This window comes from Chinchilla lanigera, unplaced genomic scaffold (genome assembly GCF_000276665.1).
Source record: "Chinchilla lanigera isolate Chin_1 unplaced genomic scaffold, ChiLan1.0 scaffold00011, whole genome shotgun sequence".
In the NCBI taxonomy this organism is placed as follows: Eukaryota; Metazoa; Chordata; class Mammalia; order Rodentia; family Chinchillidae; genus Chinchilla; species Chinchilla lanigera.
In genome coordinates, this window is record NW_004955412.1 from 24,337,553 (window position 1) to 24,349,506 (window position 11,954).

The window sequence follows — 11,954 nt, forward strand, 5'->3', positions numbered from 1 at the left end:
TTGTTGTTTGTTTTGAGACAGGGTCTTGCTATGCAGTTCAGGTTGGCCTCGGACCCTCAGCCATTCCCCTGCCTCAGCCTCCCAAGTGCTGGGATTACAGGTCTCTGCCACCATGCCGGCTGGGCTTATATTTAGATTTAATGGCAAATGTGAAGACTGTGGAAAGGAGATGAAGAAAACGACTTAAGACTGTCCTGATCCTTATTTTTTGGTCTTTTTGAGACAGGGTCTCGCTATGCAGTTCAGGCTGGCCTTGAGCCCATTTTGTAGCCCAGGCTGATTGTGAACTTGCAACGATCCTCCTGCCTCAGCCTCCCAAGTGCTCCACCACACCCAGCTTCTGATCCATTTTTTGCTGCTAAACAGAATACCACACACAGAGTAATTCATAGGCAATAGGAGTTTATTTAGGTCCTTGTTCAGAAGTCTGGGAAGTCCAGAAGTGTGGTTCTAGCCTCTGGTGAGCTTTATCCCATGGTGGAAGGTGCCCCTTTATCCCAAAGGGGCAGCCAGTGCACACAAATCAAAGAGAGGAGGCAAGAGAGGATTGGCCATACAGCAGACCCACCCCCACACTGACTAACCCCCTCTGCCCCTGCAGTAATGCCTTTAGTCTGCTCGTGTGGCCAGAGTCCTTAGGACCTTATCACCTCGTCAAGGTTCCATCCCTTCATACCACTTCATACCCTTCATACCTCTGAGTTTTGCAGGCAACATTCAAACCCCAGCAAAGCCTGCTGGAAGAATCTAGGCAAGAGCCCTTGAGGACCTGAGCTAGGACTCCGGAGGAGGAAATGAAGCATGGGATAAGGAGCTCCACGGAAATAGAATTGCTGGGGCTTGGTGACTTGCTTTTTTAGGGGGTGAGATGGAAGGAATGGGTTTGCAGCCTGAGAGACTAGGAGATGGTGCTGCCGCTGAGAGTGGGCAGCAGCGGGAGAAAGTCTGAGAAGAAAGACAGCCAGCTGTTTGGAATCCAAGGCACTCACACGATGGCCATCTGGAGGAATCGTCTACCTGGCAGCAGATCGTTGGGCCAGGCTAGTGGGTGCGAGCACAGCCAGTAGCAGGGGAGTCTCTGCCTAGCGGCCAGGTTGAAGTCAGAGAAACAGAGATGGACAGGGAGGGGAAGGACTGACGAGAGGAGTGAGTGAGGGAGACAGAAAGCTGGATAGAAGAGAAGGGTGCTTGTTGTCTGAGAGGTTTTTAACCACATGGATGTTCAGTGGCCTTAAGAGCACAAAGAGACCATCTAAGCTGTACATTGGCAGGTGTGTCAAAGGCAGAGCTTTCGTTACACATGTCCATGATATCTGCTGAAGTGGACCGCCAGGCAGTGAGGAATTGCATGGCCATTGTGATCCCTGAGAGAGATGCATGTTGCTTTGGTAGTTGGAGTCAGTTTCCTCCACCTTGAAAACTTTTCCCCACTTCTCCTCAACCAGTTTGGCTGGTGAGTCTGGAGGGATTCTGAGCTTGGGGAAGGAAAAAAACTCGAGCTTCTTTCCATTTCAGGGTGTGGAATTAGCGTGTGTGAAGATGGTCCTTATTTATCTAAGGAAGAACTGGGAAGGGCTGCGGGTTCTTTTGTTAGAGAGGGACACGGGCTTGGTTGTAGTTTTTTTTTTTTTTTTTGAGTAAATCCATTGAGATAAGGGAGTTGGATTCCTGGTTGTTCTCCAGGAATGTAATCCTAGAAGACAATTTCAATCTTGAGGACCTGGCTATGGGCTGGAATTGGTTCAAGACAAAGGAGGCTCCCCCTGGACAGGTGAGTCAGCACCTGACCCCAAGGCAGGTGAGCTGTGGAGCCTGTTGCTGGGGTCTCCTGAGGACTCTCCAGATGGCAGGGTTCGGGGGAGGGGGTCTGCTTCTCATCAGTCCCTAGGCTTGGCTTCTCCAACTGAAGCAAAGGAACATAACTCCCTTTCTTGAGGGGCTTATGGGGCTGAATGAGTTGAGAGTCAGAAGACAAAGCCTGGTGGGGAATGCAAAGGGAAACTGAGCCTCTTTGGAGAAAGGCATCTTGGATTTCCCCAAAATGACAGTTATCATTGGTGTGTTATACATTATATTTTTAAATGCACGTTTTGTTTTGGGATGAAGCAAAACCATGAACCCTACTTTCCTCCATACATTCTCTGATTGCATTTGCTTTCTCTTCTCTAGCCTCCTTTTTTCCCTTTTCTCTGTCGGTTTTCCTCCAGAAGGTGCAGCAGTGCTTCCATTCCCAGCTGCCCTCTTCCCCATACTTGCAGGTTTGGGCTTTGGGGCCTTTTTGCCCTCTGTCTGCCCAGGATGTCCAAGTAGAAGATTTGGCTGAAGAGGCTTGGTTTTCTTTGCAAATGGATCCACCTGGTTGCAGCTGGATCTTCATGCAAATGTCACTGTCCACTCCCTGGGGAGCGCTGGGTGTGGCTTCCTGAGAGTGACCCCCTGGGTGTTCAGGAAGCCTGCCCTTGCTGCTGAGTAGGTGGGTAGGACACTCATCCAACCCATCTTGAGCTTCTTCGGCTTTCCAGTCTCATATTTCCTGTCCTTTCCATTTCCCCTTCCTCTTCCTGATTAGCCTTTCCCATCTCCTTTTCTTGCATTCTCTTGAAACAGAGCAAACACCTGCTGGAAATGCACTTGTGTTCAATTTCTACCTGTTTTTTTCTTCACTTCTTTTTCTACACTCCTTTTCAAATCTAGAGCATTGAAAACAAGCTCTAGATTAAATAGTAATTATGTTTTCAGATTGTAAGCCTAGGTCTAGTTGGATTTGATGCTGGGAGAAGTTTAAGGTACTTGCTGGAAATGAGTTTGGGGAAGGTGGACGCGACCTTCCCCCTCAGCAGAGGAGGTGGGAGCCAGCATGTCTTATGGCGAAATTACGTGGTGGGGGTGAGTTACAGTAGAAGAACCAAGTTTTGTGTCTAGGCCCTGTGTGATCAGAGGATACTTCTGTCTCTGTCACGCACTGGTGGTTCATTTCTACATGGGGATTGTGGCACTTGCCGTTATGATCTTGGTGGAATGTTTTAAGAACCCAGTGAAATAATACATATGCGTTTTACAGAGGATATAACTGTTATTATTTTTAATAAAAGTATCATGTACGTAACATGTACCAAAAGAACAGATGGTATTGGGTGATTCCCAATGAGTCTTTCAGAAATTAAATCGTTTGACAACTTTTGGCGTGTAATAGGCACTCACGAATAATTGAATGGATGGATAGATGGGTAGATGGGTGTCTAAATGTTAGTTGCCCTCCTTGCCCTTTCCTTTTCCAGTTTCCCTTTCCACGTTGGCACCACTGCCCTCTCCTGGCCAGCAACAGTATTAGGGGGCAATAAGTCCATAGCTGGGCCCCTTTCCCCCATGTCTCCCCAGCCCCTTGCCCAGGCTCCCTGAGCTGGCTCCTTTGCTCCTGTCTTTGGCCTGCGATTACTGACTGCCTGGCTTTCCTCCCTTCCCTCTCCCCCACTCCCTCTTTCCATCTGCCCTTGCAGCACTGCCAGTAACTCCAACCGCAGCACACCAGCCTGCTCCCCGATCCTCCGGAAGCGGTCTCGCTCACCAACCCCACAGAACCAGGACGGAGACACCATGGTGGAGAAGGGCTCAGATCACTCCTCGGACAAGTCCCCGTCCACCCCGGAGCAGGGCGTGCAGCGCAGCTGCTCCTCACAGTCTGGCCGGAGCGGTGGCAAAAATTCCAAGGTGAGCTGGGCTCTGTGCCTTCCTGTTAACTCTCTCTGAGAAGCTGGGATGGTGGGCTTGGGAAGGTAGACAGCTTCCCCATGCTATGTCCTGGTATCCCAGAGATAGTGTTTATTCCATAGGGCCTGGCACTAGTAAGATGATTCCCTGCCTGCCCTTGTCACTTTAGGAACTGAGGAGCCCCTTGTCTTCTGGGATCTAGAAGAGAGATGCTCTGGGGATCAGGAAGGGTCATCTATTTGTTCCTGCTATACTCAAATTTGGATCCAAGAGCTGGAGGAACAGGGAACATTATTTGGGACAGCTGTATTGCCAGTGGGAGGATCTCCAGGGAACCTTCCAGAGTGCTACATTTCACCTCTTCCCTGCCCATCATCCTGCCTTACCTTTATACTGACCCACTCAGTGCTCCTCTGCCAGAGAGGACAGCAACAAGGCCCTTTGCATCCCTCCCAAATGGGTCCACGCCACCTGAGCACCCTCCTGCACACCAGGACCCATTCCAGGGTCATGCACCAAGGCCTGCACAAGCTCTGGTTTCCCAGAAGACCCTCTCCCACACCCAGGCTCTGGGAAGCAGGACATGTCACTGCCCAGGTCCTCCTTGAAGAAGCTTTACTTTTATCAGCAGACTTATAGGGCTTGGGAGGGGCTGGGGACCCCAAGGGGCATGGGAGTGGTTTCCCACCTGAATTTGTCTTTTGATTTCTTGTTCTCCCTCTTCTTCCCTACCACTTCCCAAATACCTTCTTTGCATGCATGGTCTTAGTCTCACAAGCGCCTCTCAAAAGTAAGCCATCTTTTGTCTGTCTTTTTCTTATCTCCCCTCTAGTGTCGAATTGTCTGTAGTGCTCAGCATCCCTGCCCTCTGCCCCCGCCACTTCTGCCCATATGTCCTGCTTGGTCCCTTTCCCAGAAGGGCCGGTCTCACTCCCCACTGGCAGGCTGGCATGGAGTCACTGAGGGACCATTCCCACTGTACTCAGTGTCGGAGAATAGACCCTATCCCTCCTCCCTGTGTCTGCCTGCTTCCCAAACACTGCTTCTGGTGGGAATTAACTCCCCCATAGATGGTACCTTCTAGAAGCAGAGTCCCACAGGGGTCCTGTCATTCCTTCGGGGGTGGGAGGCCCCATCTGGTCATATTGCTGGTCCCTAAGCTCTCTTGGTGGGTGATCACAGCTTCCCTGGCAGGAGTGACTGGAAATTGGCAGGAGGGATGCACTGATGTAGGGTCAGGAATTCAGAGCCATAAATTCCCTGGTGCAGGAGTAATAACCCAGGTATTATGACTGGTACACTCCTTTTCTCCACCCGAGAGCTACTCAGCCATGGCCCACTTTAATGTTCCACCCACTACCCAGTCCCAGGCTCATGGGGTTCTTAGGACCTTGGCCTTTGATCAAAGCACGTCTGTGCCAGCACCTGGAGGTTGGCGATGGTCGACAGTAACCCCTTCTAGGACCTGGAGAATCAAGAGCAGCTTGGGAAGACAGTGCTAGCATCTTCCTCCAACCCCAGGATCTCAGAGGGCTGAAGTGGGTGGTGAGCAATGGTTATTGTAGACAGTAGGGCTCAGGAAGTCTTCTCATGGGGAAGGGTTACAGCTGGGAGAAGAAGAAGCAGAAGAATGACTTATAATACCTGCGGGCCTTGGGGAGGAGGAGGACCAGCTGTTCTTCCCTGAGGGAAGAACAAGAGGCTACACAGCCAAGCCTGCAGGATGTGACCTTCAGACTAAAAGCATACTGTGTCTGTGAGGATTTTCAATGGCTGCGGTGAGCTGTGGGCAGGCAAGGAGAAATGAGCCGGAGTGAGGCAGCAGGAGGAGCTCTCCCTGGGGTCAGGCGGCTGGGCAGGTGCAGGCACAGCTGATGTCAGGACCAGCATTTGATGTGACTGGTGTTCCCTTCTGAGCGCTCAGACCTCTCTGCCTGGGTTGATATAGGAACTGGGGGTGAGGGGCTGGCCGAGGAGAGGGTGTGTGCGGCTAAGCATGGATTATTCCTGCTCTCTGCTTCTGCCCAGAGTCTGAGCACATTTTCCATTCTAACTTTCCTTTATGCTTAGCGAGGTGCTCAGTGGGTAGAACAGTACTGATCAGCGGTTGTCACTAGTCACCACTTAGAAGTGTGTGTGCTTTGGCCAGGGGATGGGCTTGAGGAAGGGGAATATCCAGTGATGAGGGTTGATTTTAATCTCTGGAATGGTAGGTCTTTTTGTGGTGGGAGGAGGGAGAGAGACAAGGTCCCATGATATAGAACCTATGAGGATAGCCTGTCCAGTCCAGGAGCCATAGCCATTGTGGTCTGCGAGGTGTAGACGGTATAGTCTGGCAAATGTAGACTGAGTCACCCAAATTATCCACAAACCAGACTTCACTTAGAGCCACACAGGAAGCTCAGGGAAGCATTCAAATTCTGAGGCAGGAGAAGTCATTTGTGAGTTGGGGTAGCAAGGACACATCTCAGGGAACGAGTGGATTTCAGGATTGGCTTTGGAGAGACATTATGAAAGGACCAGGCATTGAATGTGCAGTGACAGCTAACTTGACCCCTTTCCTGAGGCGCTGAGCAAGGAGATACCCGCAGGAATGAGGTTTTCCGTCCCTTTGAAAAGCTGCGGTTTGAGCACAGCCGTCCCGTGTAGGCATATTCACTGAATCACTACCGTCCTCTAAGTGCAGTGGAAATAGGACTGGCTTGTGCGGGAAAGGGTTCTGTCCCTCCCCAGGCAGACTTGTGAGCAGCTGTGGTTAGTCAAGGGCACACAAGTGCAGGACACAGACCACGGAGCAGAAACATGGGAACCAGTGCAGGAAGCAGGTTCCACGCCGGCCAGTGTGGTTGGCATACGCTGTTCTCTGCTCACTGTGGACCGTCCTCTTAGGTTGACCAGATGTATCCACGGCAAGGGACATAAGAGCCACAGTTGCCAGGGCTACACTCGTAGTGAGGCCATCTCACTCTCTGACCCCATTCACCGTGAGAAGGGACCACCCGTGCATTTCTCAGGCAAGCTGGAAAATGCTTCCTCTTCTCCCTGGTGTGAGGCCCCATGTGCAGGTTCCTTTTTCTTCTCTGGTTTTCATTTCTTCATTAGTTATATGTGAGGCCCAGACATGACAATCCCCAAGGCTGCAACCTGTTGAGCTTCAATTCTGTCGTCCGGCTGACCCTAACTTCTGCCTGGGGGCTGTCTTCCTCTCCTAGGAATCCCTGCGTTTGTCCACCACCCAGGGGATACTCAGTAGTGATAGTCTGTGGCCACCAGAGGGAGCCTAGGCTCCCTGGCCCGCTCCTTCCCAGAAGGTCCTGACAGCCAACCTGCCCCGCTAGGCAGCGCCAGGTAGATGGAATAACAGATCCTGGGCTTTGGCCCTGCAGTGCCCTCTCTGTGGACACACGATGGCACCCTCATGCTGTGGCGCTAGCTCTCCTTTGACCTTTCTCCTTTTATTTTATTTTTCTCAATTCTAATTTTTGTGGTTTTCTTTTCAGTATGACAAACTTAACCTGATCAAAGTAAGAAGTTGTTTTTTCTCCCTAACTCCTAAATGTAGCGCTCTTAGTCTCCCCCACCATGCCCCCTCCCCATTTTCTGCACCCCCTGTGCCTTTGCTCTGAGAGGTATCTGTGGTCATGGGGACGGGAAACTATGTCAAGGTGAAAGGTCTGCTTCCAGGGCTTTGCTTTCCTTTCGTCCTTGCTCCTCAGCCACTGTGTAGGAGAAGGCAGTGGGAACTTCTGGCTTGCTTCCCACTGCCAGTAGGTCTGTCTTTGTTCCTACTTCCTCCTCCCCTTCGTCCAAATCTGCTCATGAGCTGTCAGAAGCCCTCACCTCCTCTCGTCAGTCCCTTCTTTCCCTCTGACTCTGCTCTCCAGGGAGGGGCGTTGCAATGGAACAGCAGGGCCAGCAGCCTCCCTGTCCTGCTGTCCCACATACCCTATCAGGCAGCTGCTTCAGGGCCAAGCTCGGGAATGCAAAGCCATGAAGATGTAATGCACCTTCCAGAGGGTCCTGGCCTGGGCAGTCTCCGGACTGGTGTGGGTTTTTCCGGAGGTGTGGGTGCCCATTTGTCCTAGAGGCACTCTCAGTGGTGGCAGCATGTAATCTGCTGCCCAAAGCTGAGTGGTGAGGGGCACAGCCTCTGATAGCCTTGCTAGTGGATAGTGTCATTCACATTTCTTTTGAGTACTGAGACTGCTTGTTCTTACCTACCCTTCACGCAAGAGCAAATATTGCATAGGGCTAGTCAGAGATGGGATGCAGATTTTCTGGTTGGGGCTCTTGGTGACCTCAGAGTTCTTTGTTCCAAATAGACTTAGAAGGGACAAGCGTCTGAATACCAGTACATAGAAAGGGCAAATCTACTTCTGTTCACACAGTGTAGGATGGAGGGTACTGTGTCAGCTTCACTGAGGCTCTTGGTAGCTCCCTGATCCCACCCAGGTTTTATTAATTATTTCCCTCCTAGGGTCTTATAGGAAGCCCAAGACAAGGGATGAGGTGATGGTGTGGGAGATAACTTTTTTCAGCTGTGAAGCAAGGATATGCTGGTTTGGGTTTAATGAAGTACCAGGAACCAGTGGGGCTGCTTAGGTATCAGGTCCCAGACTGTACTTCCTGCTGCTGGAAAGTGCATTGTAATGAACATCTGCACAGCCCCAAGCCTCTGGTCTCATAGTCAGCACTTCTCTGTGAAGACCCAGGAAGTGAGAAGTGCCGAGATGCAGGTCTAGTTAGATGCAGCCTGCTGGCCTCATCTGCCCTCTTTCAGAGGGGGCAGCCTTAGGTGCCATGCTAGAGGGAGTTGTAAGCCCAAGATTCCTATGAGGCACCCCCACCCCATGCTAAAGTAATGAACTTGAATCTCTGCATTTGGCCCTTTGTGTACTAAGGGCTCTGAATCAGAGGAGAGTATGACACTAGAGTAGGAGTACATGACTTCCAGATTAAGCTATGATGACAGCCTGTTTGGGAAATGACCATGGAGAGCTCTCGCAGAGGGGGACTGGGAGCCTGCCTTGCCCTCTACTCACTGGGCACAGTCTGGCCAGTGAGGGTGGGGAGAGAGGCAGTACTTCCCGTGCCTAACCGACCTCTACGGCCTGTCCCCACTATCACTGCTGACACTGGCCACCTTCAGAATATAGGGCCAAAGTGGCTTCAGAGTTCTTCTGGAGAGGGGAGACAGATCTGGTGACCATCCGGTCATTGCTGTGGTCACACTCGCCCAGACTCTGGTGTACCTTGCTTGACATTTGCAAAGCAATTGTACTGAGATACGGACTACCTTCCTCTGCCCCCTTAATACCAGGGGGAGGGGTTAGAGGTTCCGACTTGTGCACGGGATCCACATCACTAGCTCTAGCTGAAGTTGTGACCAGTAGGTGAAGTTTCTGTCACCCTAGTTGGATATACCTAAAGGAGTTCTGTCTGTACAGTTTGGAGGTAAACAAGGCACAGTATAACCGTCCCTCCTCCTTCCCTGAGAAATCTTCAGATTCTGTTTTTCTTCTGGGCTGGGAATGGGGAACTTCTCGATTCTGGAGCTAGGGTGGAATCTGGCTTTGCTGCCATTGAATTATGACACCACAGGATTGGACAGGACCATTGTAGACTTCACCCTTCCTCTTCATGCAAAACCCCCAGATGTTTTTTGGTAATTACCACTTATACAATCAATCAGTTCATGGGGTCCGAGGAGGTATTACTCATCAGTAGCTGAGAACATGGGGGGAGGGTGATTTTAGGCAGCTCTTTGCCCTGCACAGAAGAGTCCCACCCTGCCTTCCCCAGAGGGGTGACCTGGGGCACAGGGCTGGGTTGGTCTCTGTCTGTACTTTGCTTCTGGTCAGGTCCCATTTGGGGACTGCATCTGGGATGCCTATAGCGCATCCCACACCCCCATCAGAAGAACCTTGTGATGGGGCTCTGATTCCCGGCTGAGCGCTAGCTGGTATTGCCACTGCCTGCCCCCCTAGCCCCCCAGCCGTGGTGGGGCTTCCAGCATGGACTGCTCCCTGGGCCTCCTTTCTAGGGCTGTCTTGAGAAAGGAGGACCCCTCCAGAGCAGCGACATGGGAAGCATTCAGCTGCATTTGGGTTCCTCCTCCCTGCCCACCCTCTGCTATCTGTGTAACCTGCCCTCTGGGACCAGGAGTACGCTGGCCATTCCCAGTGCCTCTTCCCTGACTAACTTTACTCTTTGTTTCATTTTGTCTTTTCAGAAAAGCCAGAGCTGGTACAATGTAAGTACTCCTGTTTTGCTTCTTTGTTGGGTAACTGTCAAGAGGGTGGAGACAGAGGTGGGTGGGACAGGAGCGCAGTGTATACTTTGAGTCCCCCACGGGCTCCTCCTTTTGTTAGCTTCCCAATTCTCCAGGCCAGATACAATAGACGTCCTCTGTAGCATGGCAGGCCAGCCCTGGTGAGGGAGGATTTAATTCAGGGAAATGGGGGCTAGAGGGAATGGCCTTCCTTAACCCCTGCCTCGTTTCTCGTTCTGGACAAGAACCTTCTAATCCTAAAGCAGGAGCACAGTCGGGTAGGACTGGACATTTCAAGGCCAGATAGAATTCTGGGCCTGGGGCAGCCTTCGAGTGTGAATTTAGGGACAAAGTTTCCATCTGTTAAAGACATCTTGGGGAAGATGCAGCCCAAAGATGTTCCCTCTTTAGCTGAGAGCTGTCTGTGTAATGGAGTTTGCCTTCTGCCCACAACACACCCACCATAGCCCCCAAAGTGTGCTCCATCTAGTAGATATTCACTGCCCTTGGGTCTGTGTGAAGGTGTTGTGGGGACCGTTTCTAGCGATCACATGGTGGCATCCAGCTGCTCCACACCTGAGAGTGCCTTTTGGAGTAAAGGCATCATCCCCTTGGTCATGTAGACTGGACTGTGGGACTTTAAACTCTTCCCCCAATGAGCACCTGGCTGCAGCCACTCACCTGGCCCTGGCCACATGCATGCTGCCCCCTGAGACTGCCCAACGACAGAGCTGGCATTGTGTACCATGGCCTGGCGTCATCCACTCCTCTTCCCTTCTCTGAGCCTGCTTGACTTCTCGGCTCTGATGGGGCATTGCCATCTTTCCCCCCCTCTGCCCCATCGGTGGCATGGGCATGGAGCAGCGTGGGGGAGGTGGCTATGAGTGATGGCTTTGGAAGGTGGAGAGGGAGGGACTTGGAAAAAGTGTTGGGTTTAATGTGGGGCTGGGGTCTAAACTGGTGTGTTTTCTTTCATGGTGCCTGGCAGTTCCTTGATATCAGGCACAAGCTAACTCATCCGTGGCTTGCTACCTCTTACTACTCTGTGGCTGCCTGTCTCGGGTGTCTCCCCACCCATTTTTCTGTGGTACTGTGATTTGAGCTCAGGGCACTCTCAGTGAGCTACCTCCCCAGCCCTTTATCTTTTATTTTGAGAAAAGGGTCTCACTGAGTTGCTTAAACTAGGCTGGAACATGTGATCCTCCTGCCTCAGCCTCCCAGAGTGCTGGAATTATAACCATGTGCCACCATACCTTGCTAATGTCCTGAGCACTTTCTGATAGATTTGCTGCCTCAGCCCCAGGTAGGCTGTGCTGATAGGAAGGAGTTGAAGATTAGGAAGCCAAGAATGGGAGAGAAGCTGGACAGCTCATACCTGCTCCCCACCTGGACCCACCAGGGGTCACCTGTCCTCTGAGCTTCCAGGCTGGTCAGGGCTCAAACCCAAGGACCAAGGGAAGCCCTCCTGGGCAAGGGGAGTAGTAGGGAAAGCTGTGGACCCACCCTCTGGCGCTGTCCATGGCCCACCTGTTTTGAGGACTCCTATTTTGAGGACTTCAACAGCTGATCCATTTTGGGGGCAACATGGCCAGAATGAGTGCCCCTGAAGGGGAGCAGAAAACACACCGCTGTGGGTCTGGTAGGCAGCAAAACCAGTCCAGACTCGGCCACCCAAATCCTTGTCCTGGCGGCCAGTGTCCTGTGCCCTCTTCTTTCTGTCGCTCTCTAGCTCAGCCGTTTCTGTTTCATCTTTCTTTCCCCCTATTGTGTTTTTCTCTACCCTTTGCTTTCCGACTACTTTTTTTCCCTCCCTCTCATTTGCTTCTCCCTCCTCTGGTTCTGGTTCCTGTTCTTCTTACTGGCTTTTTCTTTCTGCCTGACAAGTGTTACCACCCCTGCCCTTTTCTCCCTTTCTTTCTTTCTTTCTTTCTTTCTTTCTTTCTTTCTTTCTTTCTTTCTTTCTTTCTTTCTTTCT

The 11,954-nt window shown here is 51.6% G+C and overlaps 1 protein-coding gene across 11 annotated transcripts in view; it reads left to right on the plus strand.

Annotated features, from left to right (window-relative positions):
• Gramd1b (GRAM domain containing 1B) overlaps window positions 1–11,954 on the plus strand; it is a 175,387-nt gene that overhangs the window by 125,141 nt on the left and 38,292 nt on the right. For 10 of the 11 annotated variants that reach the window (XM_013511139.1, XM_013511136.1, XM_013511137.1 and 7 more), the window contains 2 exons: window positions 3,498–3,708; window positions 9,941–9,961. In XM_013511139.1, the coding sequence (XP_013366593.1) occupies window positions 3,498–3,708; window positions 9,941–9,961 (232 nt within the window). Of the gene's footprint in view, window positions 1–1,746; window positions 1,772–3,497; window positions 3,709–9,940; window positions 9,962–11,954 lie in introns of those variants that run through there. The other variant, XM_005378391.2, reaches the window with a different exon arrangement.